We start from the raw sequence: 22,364 nt of genomic DNA, 5'->3' as shown, positions 1-22,364 counted from the left end.
AGCACTGCCTATGTCTGCCGAGTCAATCGTGCCCCTCAGCACCACATCTTTGCACCGACATCGAGGTGTCATTGTTACGGGTGAGTGTTGGTACACTTGTGGCAGTTTCCATCCCTTCACTTGTAAAAGCTGGGTTTCTCTTTATTCTTTTGTTGTAAGACCATAAAGAACGTAACTTTCACATCTGGCATAGAATCATAGAATCAAGCAGGTTGGAAGAGACCTCCAAGATCATCCAGGCCAACCTAGCACCCAGCCCTGTCCAGTCAACCAGACCATGGCACTAAGTGCCCCAGCCAGGCTTTGCTTCAACACCTCCAGGCACGGCGACTCCACCACCTCCCTGGGCAGCCCATTCCAATGCCAATCACTCTCTCAGCCAACAGCTTCCTCCTAACATCCATCCTAGACCTCCCCTGGCACAGGCTGAGACTGTGTCCCCTTGTTCTGTTGCTGGGTGCCTGGGAGAAGAGCCCAACCCCACATGGCTACAGCCTCCCTTCAGGTAGCTGTAGGGTGGGTCTGGTTGACTGGCTAGGGCTGGGTGCTAGGTTGGGCTGGATGATCTTGGAGGTCTCTTCCAACCTGGTTGATTCTATGATGACTGCGGCACAGGCTACCACCAGTTTTGACAACTCTAATTCTTCTATGCCAGTGAGGTCCAGTAGTGCTTCTGCTCTGGTGAGGCTATGCCACCTGGATTAAAACATTGTCCTCGACACACTCATTTAATGCTGTACTTTCATTCTTGCCTGGCTCTCCAGCCTAGAAGATGAGAAAATCCCCTCACATGTTTCATGGCACTTAGTGCCATGGTCTAGTTGATTGGATAGGGCTGGGTGATAAGTTGGACTGGATGATTTTTTTTCTCCATTCCATCCAACACTTGAGCACTTAGGTAACAGAACACAGTAAAAAAAAAAAAGAAAATCTTTTATTCAGTACAGATCAGAGTCTTTACAAGACAGTCAGGATTTCAACACAAAGTCACCAGCATCATTAGCAATGCACCTTTCCTGAAGAGGAAATCCTTCTCCTCTCTCCAATGTCAACTGCAAGAGTGTGCAAAGAAAACCAACCCACAACCAAAACACATCCACAGGCCAAAAGCTCTCTTCATACTTTATCCATATGTCTTCAAAGAGGACAGATGTATGAATTTATACTTCAGGTCCTTCTCCTCCAGGAACCAGCTATAAAAGAGTAAGATAATTTTGTGTTAGTGCCATAGATCTGAGTTTCACAAACCCACGTGTGACAGTTCCTGCGTTACAGCATTTCAGAAGATGGAGACTTGGTGGTAGACCACAAGAGTGGCTTTAGATTCAATCTAATCTTTCTCTCCCAAGAGAGGAAGTCACAGTATCCCAGTATCATCAGGGTTGGAAGAGACCTCACAGATCATCAAGTCCAACCCTTTACCACAGAGCTCAAGGCCAGACCATGGCACCAAGTGCCACGTCCAATCCTGCCTTGAACAGCTCCAGGGACGGCGACTCCACCACCTCCCCGGGCAGCCCATTCCAGTGTCCAATGACTCTCTCAGGGAAGAACTTTCTCCTCACCTCCAGCCTAAATCTCCCCTGGCACAGCCTGAGGCTGTGTCCTCTTGTTCTGGTGCTGGCCACCTAAGAGAAGAGAGCAATCTCCTCCTGGACACAACCACCCCTCAGGTAGTTGTAGACAGCAATAAGGTCTCCCCTGAGCCTCCTCTTCTCCAGGCTAACCAATCCCAGCTCCCTCAGCCTCTCCTCGTAGGGCTGTGCTCAAGGCCTCTCCCCAGCCTCGTCGCCCTTCTCTGGACACGCTCAAGCATCTCAATGTCCCTCCTAAACTGGGGGGCCCAGAACTGAACACAGTACTCAAGGTGTGGTCTAACTAGCACAGGCCCAAAAGAATCTCAAACATATAAAGAATGTGTAACAAAACACAACGAAGTTCCTCCATAATGCATATTTTGGGGTTTGTCTTTGTTTAATAACTTCAAGGAAATATATTATGTCTAGAAACACCACAGCTCACTCTTAAAAGCACAAAACCCACGGCTCCTTTCATGAAGAATTTCTCCAGTTGCTGATTCTTCCCCAGCCTATGACTATACTGAGAACCTGGTTTACCTCTTTCCAACTTCTATTGCTAAGCAGAGCCCAGAAACTAATAAAGAGCCCTTACAGACAGTAGAAAGTCACTCAGCATAGCATTTTCCTGTGAAGAAAGTAAAAAACTGAACCATAGAAAAAACAAAACCCAAGAAAACAAAACAAAAAATAATTAAAACATAAGGGAAGGATAACTACTCCTTTTATTGATACCTTCTGAATAATTAGCTGAGCACTGCTGAAGACAAAAACTGGACAACAGAAAAAAGAATCATCTCCTTCTCTGGAGCCTTTCAAGGCCTGTCTGGATGTGCTCCTCTGTGCTCTGTGTTAGATAGGATTGTCCTGCTCTGGCAGGGGGGTTGGACTGGATGATCTCCTTGGGTCCCTTCCAACCCCTAACATTCTGTGAGCACCACTCCTTTTACTGATACATTCTTAATTAGCTGAGCACTTCTAAAGACTCAGTTTTAAAGACAAAAGAACAGTTTTAAAGACAAAAACTGAACAATAAAGAACAGAAAAGAAAAGCAAAACAAATGAAAATAATTAAAAACATCAATAGGGGAAAAATTGAAGAGGATAACCACTCCTTTTACTGATACCTTCTTAATAATTAGCTGAGCACTTCTAAAGACAAGAACTGAAGAATAAAGAACAAAAAAGGGAACCAAATCAAATTAAAAACATAAATAAGGGAAAAATAAAGAGGATAATTACTCCTTTTACTGATACCTTCTTAATAATTAGCTGAGCACTTCTAAACATAAAAACTGAACAAGAGCAAAAAGAACAAAAAAGGGAACCAAACCAAAACCAATTAAAAACATAAATCAGGGGAAATTAAAGAGGATAATTACTCCTTTTACTGATACCTTCTTAATAATTAGCTGAGAACTTCTAAACATAAAAACTGAACAAGAGAAAAAAGAACAAAAAAGGAAAACAAACAAAAACCAATTAAAAACATAAATAGGGAAAAATGAAGAGGATAACTACACCTTTTGTTGATACATTCTTAATAATTAGCTGAGCACTTCTAAAGACAAGAACTGGAGAATAAAGAACAAAAAAGGGAACCAAACCAAAACCAACTAAAAACATAAATAAGGGAAAAATAAAGAGGATAACCACTCCTTTTACTGATACCTTCTTAATAATTTGAGCACTTCTAAAGACAAAAACTGAACAAGAGAAAAAAGAACAATCTCCTTTGCTGGAGACTTTCAAGGCCTGTCTGGATGTGTTCCTCTGTGATCTGTGTTAGATAGGATTATCCTGCTCTGGCAGGGGGGTTGGACTCCTTGGGTCCCTTCCAACCCCTAACATCCCGTGAGCATCACTCCTTTTACTGATACATTCTTAGTTGAGCACTTCTAAAAACAAAGAGTAGTTCTAAAGACAAAAACAATAATAAAGAGCAACCAAACAAAACAAAACAAAACAAATAAAAATAATGAAAAACATAAATAAGGGAGAAACAAGGAGGATAACCACTCCTTTTACTGATACATTCTTGATAATTAGCTGAGCACTTCTAAAGACAAAAAACTGAACAACAGGAAAAAAGAACAAAACCCAAAACACAATTAAAAACATAAATCAGGGAAAAAAACGAAGAGGACTTCTAAAGACAAAGTGCTTCACTGGTTTGGGGACCTAAGGAAGAAAAAATCTGAAGCAGTCTTCTTGATGTGGGAAAATGTGTCCCCAGAAAAGATGCAAGATGTCATACAGAAGCATATCCATGTCGTGCTGAAAATCTGCACTCTGAGAATGCCAGCTCCTGCCTCAAGGGCAGGGCACCACCAGCTTAAGTGGATGGCAGGAATCTCATTGCATAGAAGAAGTCAGGACATGCACTGTCCCTTAAGGATGCAGAACAGCAGACAAAGAAGAAAAAGGCTTGGAGGTTGTATGGCACTTGGACAGACACAGTGAGGAGGCACAAGGTAGATAAGACACCAAAAAGGAGATTATTCCTTGCTGACACAGAGCAAACAGACTCCAGGCGGTCTTTGTCTTCCCTTCCCACAAAACCAGGAATGCTCTTAGGTAGTAGGTCCAGACTTCGTAGCCATCTGTTCTGACAAGCAAAATGCTTGCTTGTGGGTCTGGTTTTGTGGCATTTAGGCTTAGGGATGGAGAATCACAATATTTAGTGTTTCAGTACTATCTACCCACGATAAACTGCAAATCACAACGCTTCTGATTTGGCATAATCCATGACCACCACGAGCAGACCTACAGCTTTTTCTTCAGGGCCTGGGAAGGTACAGCAATCCAGGCATCACACTGTATCACCATCACCAAACGACTTGACCAGCCTTTGAGCACCCAAACTGCTGCAAGCACATTTATACACACAGTCATGGGGGAAATGTATTCCAGCTACACACTTATGCAGGGAAACACAAGTTAGAAGCATGAACCAGCCTGCAGCGTGACTAATGAAGCACTCACTGAAGCAAAACCAAGGCCAGGATCTTCTCTTTTTTTATCTGTAACATACACCAAGTAAGGCAGTAAGATCACTCTCCCAGCATCATTCATATGCCCCAGAATCTACTTGAAAGTGTCTTCTGTAACAGAAGCATTAGGAAGGCTCAGCCTGAAGCAGCCCATTCAGTTGCTGAAAATAAAGAGATGCAGCCTTTTAATCATAACTTACCATTGTGATGTTGTTTCCATTTAGCAAAATCTGGTCTAGCTTTGTGATTCTTCTGCCCTCAGGTGTAATCTCACTGAAGCAGCATTAGAAAGAATAAGTAAGAACATGTGAACAGGGACAATGATCACAGAATCAGAGTGGTGGAAGTGACCTCTGGAAATCTAATCCAAACCCCCTGTTAAACAGTGGCATCTGCAGCAGGTCACCTGGGAGCACAGTGTCCAGCTGGGTCTGGAATCTTTTTAGAGAAGACCCCACAACCTCTCTGGGCAGCTTGTTCCAGGGCACTACCACAGTAAAAAAGCCCCTCCCCATCTTTAGCTGCAACTAACCATGTTCCACTTCATGCCCACTGCCCCTTGTCCTGTCACTGGCTTCATCCTCTTGCCCCTCACCCTTCAGCTCTTGCTGAGCATTGAGAAGCTTCCCTCTCAGTCTTCTCCAGGCTAAGCAGCCCCAGGTTTCTCAGCCTCTTCTCCTCAGAGAGATGCTCCAGGCCACTCAGCATCTCTACAGCCTCCACTGGACTCTCTCCAATAATTCCTTGTCTCTCTGAACTGGGAAGCCCATAACTGTTCCAGTATTCCCAACGTGGCCTTGCTGAGGCAGAGTAGAGGGGGAGGAGAGCCTCCCTTAACCTGCTGGCCACACTCTTCTTACTGCACCTCAGGAGTCCATTTGGAATGTTTATCAAAATGACATAAATCTTTACATGACAGTTGTTGGAACTAACAAATAAATATGCCACACTGCAGCATGATCACCTGGCTAAGGAAAATCCACGAGCAACTGATAAGATCCAGTGTACTTTTTCTGCTCAGGACAGAGACTGAGCCTCTAAATCTTGGCAATGTCTTCAAATCCACCAATACCCAAACCAGGTTTCAAATAGCAACGTGCTGTGACAAATTAATGAACAGTATCATAGGAGCATAGAATCAACCAGGTTGGAAGAGAACTCCAAGCTTATCCAGGACAACCTAGCACCCAGCTCTGTCTAATCAACCAGACCATGGCACTAAGTGCCTCAGCCAGGCTTTGCTTCAACACCTCCAGGCACAGTGACTGTACCATCTCCCTGGGCAGCCCATTCCAATGCCAATCACTCTCTCTTCCTCCTAACATCCAGCCTAGACCTCCCTCAGCACAACTTCACACTGTGTCCCCTTCTTCTGTTGCTGGTTGTTTGGCAGAAGAGACCAACCCCACCTGGCTACAGCCTCCTTTCAGGTAGTTGCAGACAGCAATGAGGTCACCCCTGAGCCTCTTCCAGGCTGCACACCCCCAGCCTCTCCTCACAGGGCTGTGCTCCAGGCCCCTTACCATCCTTGCTGGCCTTCTCTGGACACCTTCCAGCACCTCAACATCTCTCTTGAATTGAGGAGCCCAGAACTGGACACAGTACTCAAGGTGTGGCCTGACCAGTGCTGACTACAGGGGCAGAATAACCTCCCTTGTCCTGCTGGCCACACTGCTCCTGATGCAGGCCAGGATGCCATTGACTCTCTTGGCTACACTGCTGGCTTATGTTCAGCTACTATCTACCAGCACCCTCAGGTCCCTTTCCTCCTGCTTGCCCTGCAGCCACTCTGTCCCCAGCCTGTATTGCTGCTTGGGGTTGTTGTGACCCTGCACTTAGCCTTCAGTCTGTCAACTCCTAAAATCTTTGTCTAGACCTTGAATAAATGTCAAAGCAAGCAAGGCACAGGAGAGTTCAATGCACAACCCATGCAAAATTAAAGCCACTGATGAGGAACACGATTAAGAGCATGAATCATGCAAGAGCTGCTCTACGGCATCACCTTCTGTAGTTTGAGTCCAAAGTGCAAACTAATTATCAGGCAAGTATTCCAGAAGTGTAAAGCCACTTTCCTTACAGATCTTTCACAATATTCTTCCTTAAAAAAAACCAAACATTAAACATCAGCAAGAGACAGAGACAATACTCACAATTCTGTAACATCTTCTAACACCATATCTGAAAACTCAGATTGAAGGAAAATAAAGGCCCAGCATTTAAAAATCCACGTTTCAGAGTCACTCTCATTTCACACATGTGCTTCTACCTCCAAAACAAAAGTGCAACTGTCAGCGACACAAAGCAATCCCAAAAGTGAACTGAAACCTCTCCAGAGCAACAAATGAAGGGAGCTGAAGAGAATGGCCTTAAAAATTGCCACCAAAAGATACTGACGAAGTCATCAAATCCTAGAAGCGTCCCAACGATTTCTTTATCGCTCTTCATCACGATATGGATGCGTGAACCTATGCATTTGTCCACCAGTTCTGCAGAGAAAAACAAACAACACGAAATGTGCATGAGATTGCTCTCCAGAACAGAGCCTGGTGGTGGGATGGCGAAGCACTAACTGCCACAGACACTGGTGAAACCCACAGAAACAAGAGAGGGGGAGAGGAAAAGACTAAACAAACTTTCCTTGTTTGAGCCTAGCTGGGATACTTTAGTGAGAAGAATTATCATAGAATCAACCAGGTTGGAAGAGACCTCCAAGCTCATCCAGGCCAACCTAGCACCCAGCCCTATCCAGTCAACCAGACCATGGCACTAAGTGCCTCATCCAGGCTTTGCTTCAACACCTCCAGGGAATTATAATGTTCATAGAATCATAGAATCAAGCAGGTTGGAAGAGACCTCCAAGATCATCCAGGCCAAGCTAGCACCCAGCCCTACCTACTCAACCAGACCATGGCACTAAGTGCCTCATCCAGGCTTTGCTTCAACACCTCCAGGGAATTATAATGTTCATAGAATCATAGAAGCAGCCAGGTTGGAAGAGACCTCCAAGCTCATCCAGTCCAACCTAGCACCCAGCCATGTCCAATCAACTAGACCATGGCACTAAGTGCCTCATCCAGGCTTTGCTTCAACACCTCCAGGGATGATGATTCCACCACCTCCCTGGGCAAATCAGAGGATAAGCTGTGAAAAGGAAGCCATGGTGATGTGTGCTGCACTCACAGGCAGGCTGAGATGCAGAAGAACAAGAACATATATACAGACAACACAGCTGCTGTCCGGCTGCATGCACTTCTCTCTCCAACTTGCTAACTAATCCATCTGCTCCCTAACCCCCCTGGCCGATTCTCCAAACTCACCTTGAACGTAAGGCAAAGTCTGGGGTAAGGTTGAGAGGGGTGGGGAGAAGGTGGAAGGGTGGTTGGGAGCCCCTCCTGGGGGCTCAGGTTCCTGGGAGGGATGTTGCCTTCCTGCATTACTTTTTAACTTGTCCATTTCTGTCTGTAGTTGTAGCTACTGTAACTACCTGCTTGCATATTGTGCTAAGCTGTGACTATAAAGCTTCACTCTTCAATTTCCAGCCGCTGAGCCTAGTCTGGGTGATTTTCTTAACCGGGGGGGGGGGGAAACACCCAAACCATCGCAGCACACTTTAGCGCTGCTAGCGGGTAAGAAGTCTCTGAGGGAAGAGGCTGGAACGCTGCAGAAACGCCTTCCCCTCCCGGAGAGCCCCTCACTGGCACTGCCCTGCGCTTCGCTCCCCTGCCACCGCTGCGCGCCGAGCGCTCGGCCGCAGCCGCCTCTGCCCCGCACCCAAACCGCGGCCCACAGCCGCCCGCCCGGTGCCTGCTCGCTCCGGAGACCGGCGCATCCCGGCGCGTCCTCCCTGCCACGGGCAGCTGCTGCACGGAACCGCCGGCAGCAGCTCCTCAGCAAGGGGAGCCCACAAGGGCTCCGGCAGACGCCGAACTGAAGAGCCAGGAGGGACGCCCAGCTCCTGCCGGCCCCCGGCCCCTCAGTCCCCAACGCTTGAGACCTTCTCCTTGGCCAGCTCATACCGGCGGGAACCGCAGCCGCAACCGGGCCCTCTCTACGCCGGCCGCCACCTCCAATCAGCACAGCCCTGGCCCGGCTGGGGCAGCCCTCCCTGGGGGTGAGCCGCCCGCCGCCGCCCGCCGCCGCCCGCCGCCGCCGCCCGCCGCCGCCCGCTCCCTTCGAGCTTCCCGCCCAGCGCCGCGCTCGGGCCGCCCACGGGTGCCCGCAAAGGTCTCTCTGCTGCCAGCCCGCCCGCTGCCCACAGACCGAGCCGCCCCAGACCGAGCCTTCACCGGCCCAGCCTCGGCCCGCAGCCCCCGCGCAGGGCAGAGCGGCGGCGGCGGCGCTCACCGAGCGGCAGCAGCTGCGAGGGGTTGGTAGTCGAGTTGGCCGCCATGCTGGAGCCAGACCGAAGCAATCGCTACGGCCGCCCGCGGAGGTGAAGGGCCGCCCGCGGGGCCGCGCAGACCTGGCGAGCGGATGGCAGAGCTATCGAGCGGGTGGCAGAGCTGTCGAGCGGGTGGCAGAGCTGGCGAGCGGGTGGCAGAGCTATCGAGCGGATGGCAGAGCTATCGAGCGGACGGCAGAGCTGGCGAGCGGGTGGCAGAGCTGTCGCTGCTCTCCAGCGCTTAACCATTTTTTGCTCTCCAGAACTCAGCAAGTTGATCCCTGAATGAGAGGCTCCACAAGAAAGGCCTGGAACACAAACCCTATGAGGAGAGGCTGAGGGAGCTGGGGGTGTGCAGCCTGCAGAAGAGGAGGCTCAGGGCAGACCTCATTGCTGTCTGCAGCTGCCTGAAGGGACATTGTGGCCAGGTGGGGTTGATCTCTTCTGCCAGGCAACCAGCACCTGAATGGGACACAGTCTCAAGTTGTGGCAGGGGAGGTCTAGGCTGGATGTAAGGAGGAAGTTGTTAGCAGAGAGTGATTGGCATTGGAATGGGCTGCCCAGGGAGGTGGTGGAGTCACCATCCCTGGAGGTGTTCAAGAAAAGCCTGGATGAGGCACTTAGTGCCATGGTCTGGTTGATTGTCTAGGGCTGGGTGCTAGGTTGGCCTGGATGATCTTGGAGGTCTCTTCCAACCTGGTTGGTTCTGTGATTCTATGAAGAGATTGGCATTTTGGGTATCACAGTATCACAGTATCACAGTATCATGAAGGTTGGAAGAGACCTCACAGATCATCAAGTCCAACCCTTTACCACAGAGCTCAAGGCTAGACCATGGCACCAAGTGCCACGTCCAGTCCTGCCTTGAACAGCTCCAGGGACGGCGACTCCACCACCTCCCCGGGCAGCCCATTCCAGTGTCCAGTGACTCTCTCAGGGAAGAACTTTCTCCTCACCTCCAGCCTAAATTTCCCCTGGCACAGCTTGAGGCTGTGTCCTCTTGTTCTGGTGCTGGCCACCTGAGAGAAGAGAGCAACCTCCCCCTGGCCACAACCTCCCCTCAGGTAGTTGTAGACAGCAATAAGGTCTGCCCTGAGCCTCCTCTTCTCCAGGCTAACCAATCCCAGCTCCCTCAGCCTCTCCTCGTAGGGCTGTGCTCAAGGCCTCTCCCCAGCCTCGTCGCCCTTCTCTGGACACGCTCAAGCATCTCAATGTCCCTCCTAAACTGGGGGGACCAGAACTGGACACAGCACTCAAGGTGTGGTCTAACCAGTGCAGAGTCCAGGGGCAGAATGACCTCCCTGCTCCTGCTGGCCACACCATTCCTGATGCAGGCCAGGATGCCACTGGCTCTCTTGGCCACCTGGGCACACTGCTGGCTCACGTTCAGGCGGGTATCATCTGAACTCTTCCACTTCTAAGTTCCTCTGTTCCCAATTTCAGCTCCTTGAACACAGATTAAACATGCCTTACCCAATAACACTTTGCCTGTTGCGAGGCCTCCTTCTCCACAAGTCATTTCTTCCTGCTCCCAAAGTAATACTTACGTAAGGCAGACACAAGAGTTAATTCTGTGTCAAAGAAAGACAAGAACCAACAGTGTTTGCTTCTTTTATTATGAAAGATATAAAACCACAAGAGTGTAGTGAAGCAATCATTAGAAAGGTGAACATTTTGGAACTGACCTTCTATTTACATAGACAAAATTCCCCAAGTGGAACAATATCAAATGTGAGACACATTATCAGGATATAGCCTATATACAAGTTCAGAGATTTGCCATCTCTGGTAACTCTATACAAGATTGTTACACCAGAAGCCAATTCCTACCTGTCATACACAAGTGGTTTAAATTAAGGTCATGAGACTACTGGAGCAAAATGAAGCAGAATCTGGGCAAGGTTCTGCTATCTAGAGAGTTACTTTATAAATAGAGTACAAAACAACAGAGCCAGGTTTTCAGTCAGGCTCCATCTTCTGCTGTGTCAAACAGCTCATGCACCAAACCCATGGAAGTCAAATAATGAATCTATTACTAAATTTCACTGCCATCAAACCAGAAACCATCTCAGGAGCCAGTATGTGCTGTTTGACACAGCTCAGTGATGAGTTATCATGAAAAGCAAGCTCATTTTTCATCTGTGTTTGGGGTTTCTTTTTTAATGTCTTCCCTCCAATAGGAAAGTTGAGCTTCTTGTGAGTCATCAGTATGCTAAAAAAAGTAAAGGACCACCATGTGGTGTGTCCCCTTGATAACTGCAGCTGATGACTGCTCAGGAAAATAAGGCACTTCTCCTTCTACATCAGACCACTGCCCTGGATTTCAATTCAGCTCCATCTTACACACAGAAGTGATTTCAGCTATGCCATTTGTGACAGCCACAGGGACGGCGTTAGGGACTGTAGCTTTCCAAGCACGGATGGCCTCAGCACTACCTCCTGGATTGCTCGAAGCCAAGTCACAGAGTGAATACACAGCTGCCAACTGCACACCCCAGGGAACACCTGCAAAAAGTGAACACAAATCAGCTTACAGAAACTCTGCCATGCAATCCCACCCCTAAGCAACCTGGAGGCAGAGATGAATCACTGCCTATATGCAAGGTTGAATTTGTGGCGAGTCAGATAGTGTTGTCCTGCTCTGGCAGGGGGGGTGGACTGGATGATCTCTTTGGGTCCCTTCCAACCCCTAACATCCTGTGATCCTATGACCCTTTCTCCTCAGCACCTCTGCCACTAAAGCACATCTCCATGGCTAACAAGTTACCCATGGCATAGCAATGTGCCTTGTGGCCAAGAAGGCCAATGGGATCCTGGGCTGTATTAGGAGGAGTGTGTCCAGCAGATCAAGGCAGGTTCTACTCCCCCTCTACTCTGCCCTGATGAGACTGTTTTGGGCTCCCAGGGAGGTGGTGGAGGTGTTCAAGAGAAGACTGGATGAGGTACTTAGTGCCATGGTGTAGCTGACTGGCTAGGGCTGGGTGCTAGGTTGGCCTGGATGATGTTGGAGGTCTCTTCCAACCTGGTTGATTCTATGATTCTAAGCAGGCTGCTTTGGCACACCTGCCCTCATTTGTATGCATGCTCTGTACACTGGCAAAACTTCACATTGTAGACCTTGCATCACAGTCCCTTTAAACAGATCTTACCTTCCTCCTGTGCGTGCTGCACAAACAGTCCAATCACAGAGCTAATATTCTTCACTGCAGCAAGACAGCCTTCCTTTACACCTATGTGGCTCAATCGACCTGAAAGATAACCAAGGATACTATGCTGAGGCAGAGGGTTGGAACTGGATGATCTCTGAGGTCCCTCCCAACCTAAACCATTCTATGATTCTATGTATCTGACATCTTGTGCTAGTTTGAGCCTAGCTGGGATATTCTGGTGAGGAGAACTGGATTAGAGGCTGTGAAAAGGAAAGAATGGTGATGGCTGCTGCACTCATAAGCTTGCACAAGAAGAAGAACATAAGCACAGATAAAGGACTTGAGTCTCTTTCTGTCTCTGGGGCTGCATGAACTTCTCTCTAACCTAACCTGCTGTCTGTGTGACTAATTCTTCTGCTTCCTAACCCTCCTGGCTGACTCCAAACTCACCTTGAGCATAAGGCAAAGTCTGGGGTAAGGTAGAGGGGTGGGAGAAGGTGGAAAGGTGGTTGGGAGCCCCTCCTGGGGACTCAGGTTTCTGGGAGGGCTGTTGTGTGTCTGTATTACTTTTCAACTTGTCTATTTCTGTCTGTAGCTGTATAGATTGTATCTCTCTCCTTGTATATTGTGCTAAGCTGTAAATAGAAAGCTTCATTCTTCCATTTCCCAGATCTACTGAGTCTAGTCTGGGTGATTTTACTTCAGTGTGGGGAGGCAGGGAACACCCAAACCATCACACATCTGGAGAGACAACTTCCTAACGTTTAGGCTTACTGACTGTCTGTTGAAATGTCAAATGCAAATCTCATTCACAAAACTTAGTCATTCTTGGTACCACCTTGTCTTGGCAGCAACATGTGCACTTCCTGTTCCTTTTGTGACTGAAGGCCTCAATGTGGTTTTCATCAGATTGATCAACTTCCTGCAGATTTCCATGTTTTAAGTGTGAAATTTCTGTTTAATAAATAATACTACGTAAGCTACATACTGAAACCAGCTATTGAAAGCCAAATTTTAACTCTCTGCCTTGAATGCCATCTAGATCCCAAACAAATTACTTTTAACTTAGAAGTTGCAGGAAGATGTAGTATTTATCAATGACACTGATGAGGGCACAGACAGACAGGGTCTGCTCAGCAAGTCTGCTGATGACATCAAGCTGGAAGGCTTGGCTGATACAGCTGAAGGCTGTGCAGTTATCCAGTAAGACTTGCGCAGACAGAGCTGGGCACAGAGGAACTAGATGAGTTCAACAAGGACAAGTGCAGAGTCCTGTGCCTGGGGAGGAATCATAAATTACAGCAGTCCATGCTGGGACGTGACTGCTGGAGAGCAGCCCTGTGGAGAGGGACCTGGGAGTGCTGGTGGAGAACATCCATGGCACAGCAGTGTGCCCTTGTGGCCAAGAAGGCCAATGGCATCCTGGGGTGTATTAGGCAGAGTGTGTCCAGCAGATCAAGGGAGGTTCTCCTCCCCCTCTACTCTGCCCTGCTGAGACCTCACCCTGAATACTGTGTTCAATTTTGAGCTCCCCAGTTGAAGGGGGACAGGGATCTGCTGGAGAGAGTCCAGCAGAGGGCTACGAGGATGGTGAGGGGAGTGGAGCACTGCCTGATGAGCAGAGGCTGAGGCATTTGGAGCTGCTTAGTCTGGAGAAGACTGAGAAGGGACTTAATAAATGTTTATAAATATCTGAGGCCTGGAAGTCAGGAGTGGGGCAATGGGAGACAGGCTCTGCTCACTGCTCCCTGGGGTAGGACAAGGAGCAATAGATGGAAGCTGCAGCACAGGAGGTTGCACCTCAACACAAGGGGGAACTTCTTTACCATAAGGGTCTCACAGCACTGGCACAGGCTGCCCAGAGAGGTTGTGGAGTCTCCTTCTCTGGAGCCTTTCCAGGCCTGTCTGGATGTGTTCCTCTGTGATCTGAGCTACATTGTATGGTCCTGCTCTGGCAGGGCAGTTGGATTTGGTGACCTCTTTGGGTCCCTTCCAACCCCTAACATCCTGTGAGCCTGTGATGCAGCATATAAAACCTTAATTTAGACCCTTGGCTATAAAGCACCTGGCATATGTGCTACAGATGATTTGATTTGAAATGCATAAAGCAGGCTGACATTGGTTACTGTGAAAGGAGACTAACATCTCTCCAAACTTTCATACACACTTTCTACAGGCTGACAACCAGCAAACGCCTGCTTAGGATTCTATAAGTTTGGTATTGAAGGTGAAAATGTTTAAGGAAAGAAAAAAGAAATCCAAAAAGGTAGAAATACTTCACTTTTCCAGGCAGGCTGACATTTCCATTGACATACTTACAACAAAAGTTCAGCCCAGAGTTTAGCCTACTTACCTATCAGCCTGAGTATCAATGCTATAACACTATCAGGAATGGACTGAGAACTTTCATGTGCCTTTCTCTTCTTTATCCATTGATCCATAGAAGGCCAAAGCACTTTGCTGTGAAAGACAAATGGATGTGAAAATCTGATTGCTGCAGAAAGGGATGGTACAAGACTCACACAGTAACAAATGCTAATTGTTTCCCTGTTTGCCATCTATTTCCATCACTCCACCTGCACCTTTAATTCAGGACTGAAGAGCAGCCCTGTGGAGAGGAATCTGGGGATGCTGGTGGCTAACAAGTTACCCATGGCACAGCAATGTGCCCTGGGGGCCAAGAAGGCCAATGGCATCCTGGGCTGTACTAAAAAGAGTGTGTCCAGTAGATCAAGGGATGTTCTCCTCCCCCTCTACTCTGCCCTGCTGAGACCTCATCTTGAATACTGTGTTCAGTTTTGGGCTCCCCAGTTGAAGAGGGGCAGGGATCTGCTGGAGAGAGTCCAGCAGAGGGCTAGGAGGATGATGAGAGGACTGGAGGGCATGGCTGATGAGGAGAGGCTGAGGGACCTGGGGCTGCTTAGTCTGGAGAAGAGAAGACTGAGAGGGGATTTGATCAATGTTTACAAGTATCTGAGGGCTGCCAGGAGTGGGGGGACAGGCTCTGCTCACTGCTGCCTGGGATAGGACAAGCAGCAATGGGTGTAAGCTGCAGCTAAAGAGGTTCTGCCTCAACACAAGGGGGAAGTTCTTGACTGGAAGGGTCCCAGAGCACTGGCACAGGCTGCCCAGAGAGGCTGTGGAGTCTCCTTCTGTGAAGCCTTTCCAGCCCTGTCTGGATGTGTTCCTCTGTGATCTGTGTTAGATAGGATTGTCCTGCTCTGGCAGGGGAGGCTGGACTCAATGATCTTCTTGGGCCCCTTCCAACCCCTAACATCCTGTGAGCCTGTGACATTCTAGGGAAACTCCCCATATTTCAAGCACCCACAAATGTAAGTGATGTAAAAAAGGTTTTAAACCCAAACAATCAAAGCTAACTTTGTGGAGGAATCATTCCTGGTCAGAACAGTATTCCTGTTCAGTTTCTGTTCCTTCACTTGGCTGTGCAAGAACTTAACTCCACTCACACAGTAACTGTATATGAAACCACTTTGCCTTCAGATATCATGCTGAGATGTTATATGGCTGAAAAATGATAGGTTCTAAGTTCCAAGTAGGATCTGATGAAAAGACCTAAGAGAAGACTTTTTACATGCTTTAAATGATGCTAAGATACCTAATTACCTCTTACCAGCACAGCTCCACACCATCAACTCTGCATGGCTTTAGCTAAAAGAATACACCTTTTGCCAAATCCAAACTGTACTCATTTTTCCAAGTAATTCACTAAAAATAACTTATTTACTATTTCAAAGTATGGAACTTGTATAAAAAATATGATTTTAAGTTATTTGCATTTACTTTATACTCAGTGATTGTTGAGTATATATATAACGTACATGTTGGAGACTATATTAGGTTATGCAGCCTTGAAATACAAAGTAGTGGCTGTCAGATCAGGGTAGGGATCAAAATGAAGTCTTTCAAACCAAGCTAAGAACAGCAGCAGTCCAAGCACTGTATTATAAGGTTCAAAGGAAATTTAAGACATTAATTAGAATAGAATCAACCAAGTTGGAAGAGACCTCCAAGATCATCCAGCCCAACCTAGCACCCAGCTAGTGCTTGTAACAATACCTTATAACATTGTCATGTGTCCAGTCCCACTTCAGGTGAGAGCAGAGTAGGTCAACAGCAAATATGTACTGCCAAGCATCTTCGCTCAGATCTTCTCCGTACTGCTCGCTCAGCTGAAGTTCTACTTTTGCACAGGACTGCATTTCTAAAAGCAGGTTTGAGACCATAGTGGCAGCATCTAAAGAGGAACTCTGCAATTTTAGAAGGTGATTATCTTAATGCACGAGAAGTTACCAGCTCAGAACCAAACTGTTTGCAGGTTATTTGATTCTGACTGACCCCAGCATTTTACACCATAAATTCAGCTTTGGGTTTGACTTAAAGCAAAGAGAAGGAGTATTGTGCTAGTTTGAAGCTAGATAGGATGTTTTGGTGAGAACTCCTCGATCACAGGCTGTGAAAGGAAAACAAGAGTGGTCTCTAATTCACTCATAGGCTTCTGTGCTCCACAACCTCCCTGGAGGTGTTCAAGGCCAGGTTGGATGAGGCCTTGAGTGACCTGTTCTAGTGGGAGGTGTCCCTGCCTATGGCAAGGGGTTGGAAGTGGATGAGCTTTGAGGTCTCTTCCAACCTAAGCCATTCTCTGATTCTATGAAAACAAGCCTCAAAGAACAGCAGTGTCACAGTCCTACAGAAAGACTAATTCCATAGTCCAAGAAGACTCCAGGTATCACAGCATCACAGTATCATCAGGCTTGGAAGAGACCTCACAGATCATCAAGTCTAACCCTTTACCACAGAGCTCAAGGCCAGACCATGGCACCAAGTGCCAGGTCCAATCTTAACAATAACGTTTTAATGTCCAGTAGAGGGATTAGAGTTTAAGAGAGCAAACAAGGAAAGTGCAGGGTCTAGACAAACACAGGGAAAAAGGTCTGAAGCAGCATCAGTTGTACCCACCCAGGGGAAATTCAAAGGGTATCTTCATACCTTCCAACAGAAGTAAAACTGCTTGATTGGATTCAGCCAAAGCACTCAATGCAGACAAAAGCTGACACTGAAAACAAAAGCAGACCTTACCTGTTCCCAGTTGAGGTAAGCACCCAAACAGGGCAGCACATCATCACTTGCATTCTGCCTGGCAACTAATTGCATAGCTTCGTTAATTGCACCTTGGAAGACGAATATGTCAGGCCACACGTTTGTGATAAATAATGTCAATTTATCTGAGTCTGGGAAGCCTAAGGGGGGGAAAAGAACAAAATGCTTTTCAAAACCAAACAAAAATACATCCTCAGGCATTAGAAGCTTGTACACTTTCAGCAAGAGGACTACCATAGAATCGACCAGGTTGGAAGAGACCTCCAAGATCATCCAGGCCAACCTAGCACCCAGCTCTAGACAACCAACCAGACCATGGCACTAAGTGCCTCAGCCAGGCTTTGCTTCAACACCTCCAGGGACAGCGACTCCACCACCTCCCTGGGCAGCCCATTCCAATGCCAATCACTCTCTCTGCCAACAACTTCCTCCTAACATCCAGCCTAGACCTGCCCTGCCACAACTTGAGACTGTGTCCCCTTCTGTTGCTGGTTGCCTGGCAGAAGAGCCTAACCCCACCTGGCTACAATGTCCCTTCAGGTAGTTGTAGACAGCAATGAGGTCACCCCTGAGCCTCCTCTTCTGCAGGCTAAACAACCCCAGGACTAGGAAAGATAGCAAAGAATTCACAGGATCACAGGCTCAAAGGACGTCAGGGGTTGGAAGGGACCCAAGGAGATCATCAAGATCTGGAACAGGCTCCTCAGGGAGGTTGTGGAGTCTCCTTCTCTGGAGCCTTCCCAGGCCTGTCTGGATGTGTTCCTCTGTAATCTGTGTTAGATAGGATTGTCCTGCTCTGGCAGGGGGCTTGGACTTGATGATCTCTTTGGGTCCCTTCCAACCCCTCACATCCTGTGATCCTGTGAACTAGAGAGCACATGAAGATACAGCAACTCAAGAAGCTTTAATGGATTCACTGATGGTAAACTCTTGGAAGAGTTCCATGGAATGTCTTGACTGAACTTACTCTACTCTGAAGCCCCTTGTCACATGAAACTGAACTTTATATTGGTCAGATCCAGGACCGTCGCTAAACCAGAATTATCTACATGCTGTGACTTCAACTGTCTGCCCATGTACTTGCAACACTTAAAGAGACTCACTTTGTGATGTAAAAGGGACAACAAAGGGAGAAAAAAACCCAAAACTAAACCAAGGAAGCTAATGGAGAAAGGGCAAAAGGAAAATGTTACTTCTCTTTTGCCATCTTAGGTTACAGTCATTTGAGGCAGAATACCCATCGAGAACAAAAAGCATGGACAAGACAAGAGAACAGATGATGCAAGTCTGACTATAAATATTGGTTTGGCAATGTGCAGCTGGTACCATAGCTCACACCTATGAGATGGGGACCAAAAAATGAAAACAAGAAAAAACACACCAAAGACCTCTCAACCAAGGCAGATAGTGGGAAATAAGCCTCCTCTCCTCCCAATAACTTTGAGAAGGACATGTTGTACAAATATGCTGGTTTTGATCCAGGTATTGTTCAACTCCAGTCACACTTTTTAACCAATATATGTTTTTAAACCACACCACCTTTGTGAGTCAGTTAAAATAACAAAACAATAATAAGCAAAAAGCCCAAAATTCCCTCATTTGAGAGATGGTGAGGCAAAAATAAAAGCAGAGGATCCTAAATGAAACAAGAGCCCACTAAGACTATTAACAGACTCATAGAATCAGTCAGGGTTGGAAGGGACCACAAGGATCAGCCAGTTCCATCTCCTCTGCCATGCACAGGGACACCCTACCCTAGAGCAGGCTGCACACAGCCTCAGCCAGCCTGGCCTGAAACACCTCCAGCCATGGGGCCTCAACCACCTCCCTGGGCAACCCATTCCAGCCTCTCACCACTCTCATGCTCAGCAACTTCCTCCTCACCTCCAGGCTGAACATCCCCACCTCCAGCTCTGCTCCATTCCCCCCAGTCCTGTCACTCCCTGACAGCCTGAAAAGTCCCTCCCCAGTTTTTTTGTAGCCCCTTTCAGATCCTGGAAGGCCACAAGAAGGTCACCTGGGAGCCTCCTCTGCTCCAGCCTGCACAGCCCCAACTCTTTCAGTCTGTGCTCACAGCAGAGCTGCTGCAGCCCTCTGAGCATCCTCCTGGCCCTGCTCTGGACACACTCCAGCATCTCCACATCCTTCTTGCAATGGGGGCTCCAGAACTGGATGCAGTACTCCATGTGGGGTCTCAGCAGAGTGGAGTAGAGAGGGAGAATCACCTCCCTGGCCCTGCTGGCCACACTTCTCCTGCTGCAGGCTCTGCTTGACTTTCTGGGCTGCAAGTGCGCACTGCTGGCTCACGTTGAGCTTCTCATCCACAGCACCCCCAAATCCCTCTCCTTAGGGCTGCTCTCCAGCCAGTCACTCCCTAAGCTCCCCCTAAGCCCCACTGTACCTTCTTTAAGGAGGCTGTAGCAGAGAAGCCGAGCTCGCTCCAAGTCTCCCAGCTGCCGACAGACTCCTGTGTAGACTCGGCACAGAGCCTGATTGATGTTGTAATTTGTGGCATTCTTCTGAGCCTTGAGTTTATTCAGAATACCATGCAGCAAGGACTCTGCTAAATGCTGTAAGGCACAAAATAGATTGTTAGACTCATATAAGATGTGTGAGAGTCTAAATCACCTCGCCCTTGTTCATCAACAGAGATAAAGATTGCCTTTGTTACCCTCCCGGGCTCAGCCGAGGTGCCTGGCTGAATGCTGAGGGATGCAAATCAACAGAGACACAGCACCTTTGTGGACTTGCCAGGTGTTGGGAATAGTAATACTAAATGGAGTGATTCTATAGAATTGTCTGAATATGGCACACTGGAACATGAGCCATGGACAAGCATGAGCTCAGTAAGTGCTGAGTTGAGCTAAAGTGGAAGGTTGGAATGACGTTAGAGAGTGGTGTAACAAATATCCCAGTATCACCAAGGTTGGAAGAGACCTCACAGATCATCAAGTCCAACCCTTTACCACAGAGCTCAAGGCCAGACCATGGCACCAAGTGCCACGTCCAGTCCTGCCTTGAACAGCTCCAGGGACGGCGACTCCACCACCTCCCCGGGCAGCCCATTCCAGTGTCCAATGACTCTCTCAGTGAAGAACTTTCTCCTCACCTCCAGCCTAAATTTCCCCTGGCATAGCCTGAGGCTGTGTCCTCTTGTTCTGGTGCTGGCCACCTGAGAGAAGAGAGCAACCTCCTCCTGGCCACAACCTCCCCTCAGGTAGTTGTAGACAGCAATAAGGTCTCCCCTGAGCCTCCTCTTCTCCAGGCTAACCAATCCCAGCTCCCTCAGCCAATATAAACCAATGTAAGGCTGGAGCCTGTGCTTTTCACCTATCTCTGCTGACTTGGATTGCTCAGACACAATGCAGGTGCTGCTGAGAGAATGTGATGAATGTCTATGCCAATTAGTATGTCATTTCTAACACAAGTACATGTAACCAATTGTAGTTTAGTACAATTTGTAGCCTTCTGATGGAAGGCATAAAAACACATGTTTGGAATGCAATAAACAGATTGGATTGGATTAGATTGGCTTGTATCAGGCTTCTTCCCCACCTCTTCTTCTGATGCCTGTGGCATCCAGCAAGTGGCAGCCAGGCTCAGCCCAGGCTCCTGGCCAAAAGCTCAGAGATGCAGTGCCTTTGTTGGACTTCCCAGACCTCAGCCTGGCTTGAACATCCAGGATGTGCATGGCTCACATCAGCTACCCCGTAGAGAAAAGGCTTATGTGTATTTGGGGTATGGACAGGTTAAGTGGTGCAGGGAGAAGGCAGAGGCCCTCCCTGGTGTCACCAAACCCCTGTGGATGCAGGAATACACAGGAAGATTCCCTGGGGAGCTGCACTGGGACACTGCTCTAAAAAACTGTATAAAAAGATATGAGCAATGCCTGCCAAAGAGAGCACCTCCATCAGAAGAACATCCCTGGGTCACACACATGTCTCTCTCTCTTCCCCCCATAGAACCATAGAATCAACCAGGTTGGAAGAGACCTCCAAGATCATCCAGTCCAACCTAGCACCCAGCCCTATCCAATCAACTAGACCATGGCACTAAGTGCCTCATCCAGTCTTTTCTTGAAGACCCCCAGGGACGGTGCCTCCACCACCTCCCTGGGCAGCCCATTCCAATGGGAAATCACTCTCTCTGTGAAGAACTTCTTCCTAATATCCAGCCTATACCTACCCTGGCACAACTTGAGACTGTGTCCCCTTGTTGTATTGCTGGTTACCTGGGAGAAGAGGCCACCCCCCACCTGGCTACAATGTCCCTTCAGGTAGTTGTAGACAGTAATAAGATCACCCCTGAGCCTCCTCTTCTCCAGGCTGCACACCCCCAGCTCCCTCAGCCTCTCCTCATAGGATTTGTGCTCCAGGCCCCTCACCAGCTTTGTTGCCCTTCTCTGGACACCTTCCAGCACCTCAACATCTCTCTTGAATTGAGGGGCCCAGACCTGGACACAGCACTCAAGGTGTGGTCTGACCAGTGCTGAGTACAGGGGAAGAATAACCTCCCTTGTCCTGCTGGCCACACTCTTCCTGATGCAGGCCAGGATGCCATTGGCTCTCTTGGCCACCTGGGCACACTGCTGGCTCATCTTCAGCTTTCTATCAGTACCCCCAGGTCCCTTTCCTCCTGGCTGCTCTCCAGCCACTCAGTCTTCAGCTGATGGTAATATAATCCCTGCTCTTTTCCTTCCCTGCTTCTTCTCTTTTTCTCCATTGTTTCCTCTCTCTCCCCCTCTGTTTTGTTCAATTGTATCCTTTAATACATAGTCCTGTGGTGCTATCTGGTCTCTCTTGCACCTTCATTTCACAACACAGAAATCTGTAAGAACAGATCTTGCTCCTCTGGACAGAGATATTGTTGAGCTCTGTTCTCTGGACCTTGACAACTTGAGAAGGTTTTATAGCAGTATTGACAAGTAAAAATAACTACTGACTTATTTCTGCACAGAATTGAAGGTGTGGAAAAGTAAACCAGAGGCAACCAGCAACAGAAAAGAGGGAAGGCAACGCCTCAGAATAAACATGCCTGAAATAGGTGTGGAATAGGACTACTATTCTTTGAACATAACATTTTCAGTTATGTGGTTAACATTTTTCTTCCTCAAACAAAAAATGAGAGGAGGAGCCACGTCAGCCAG

At 48.0% G+C, this 22,364-nt stretch overlaps 2 protein-coding genes across 5 annotated transcripts in view; both read right to left on the bottom strand.

Annotated features, from left to right (window-relative positions):
• Positions 1-914: 914 nt before the first annotated feature.
• Positions 915-9,031, bottom strand: LSM5 (LSM5 homolog, U6 small nuclear RNA and mRNA degradation associated). Of its 2 annotated transcripts, none has more exons than XM_064169806.1 (5): positions 8,915-9,031; positions 6,961-7,056; positions 6,721-6,748; positions 4,771-4,843; positions 915-1,193 (listed from the first exon to the last, which is right to left on the bottom strand). In XM_064169806.1, the coding sequence occupies exons 1-5, from the start codon at positions 8,958-8,960 to the stop codon at positions 1,161-1,163; spliced, it is 276 nt and encodes a 91-aa protein (XP_064025876.1). In that variant the 5' UTR covers positions 8,961-9,031; the 3' UTR covers positions 915-1,160. The 2 variants fall into 2 exon arrangements, with proteins under 2 accessions (XP_064025876.1, XP_064025877.1); XM_064169807.1 differs by lacking the exon at positions 8,915-9,031 and adding an exon at positions 8,587-8,690.
• Positions 9,032-10,548: 1,517 nt separating this feature from the next.
• The window catches only part of ICE1 (interactor of little elongation complex ELL subunit 1), a 49,480-nt gene continuing 37,664 nt past the window's right edge, over positions 10,549-22,364 (bottom strand). For all 3 annotated transcript variants that reach the window (XM_064169693.1, XM_064169691.1, XM_064169692.1), the window contains 6 exons: positions 19,620-19,788; positions 17,198-17,358; positions 16,178-16,368; positions 14,454-14,560; positions 12,101-12,199; positions 10,549-11,456 (listed from right to left, as the gene is read on the bottom strand). In XM_064169693.1, coding sequence (XP_064025763.1) covers positions 11,275-11,456; positions 12,101-12,199; positions 14,454-14,560; positions 16,178-16,368; positions 17,198-17,358; positions 19,620-19,788 — 909 coding nt within the window. In that variant the 3' untranslated portion in view covers positions 10,549-11,274. The remainder of the gene's footprint in view (positions 11,457-12,100; positions 12,200-14,453; positions 14,561-16,177; positions 16,369-17,197; positions 17,359-19,619; positions 19,789-22,364) is intronic.

Source organism: Pogoniulus pusillus, chromosome 32 (assembly GCF_015220805.1).
Source record: "Pogoniulus pusillus isolate bPogPus1 chromosome 32, bPogPus1.pri, whole genome shotgun sequence".
Classification (NCBI taxonomy): Eukaryota; Metazoa; Chordata; class Aves; order Piciformes; family Lybiidae; genus Pogoniulus; species Pogoniulus pusillus.
Note: the sequence above shows the minus strand (reverse complement) of the source record. Positions and strands in the feature narration are given on the sequence as shown.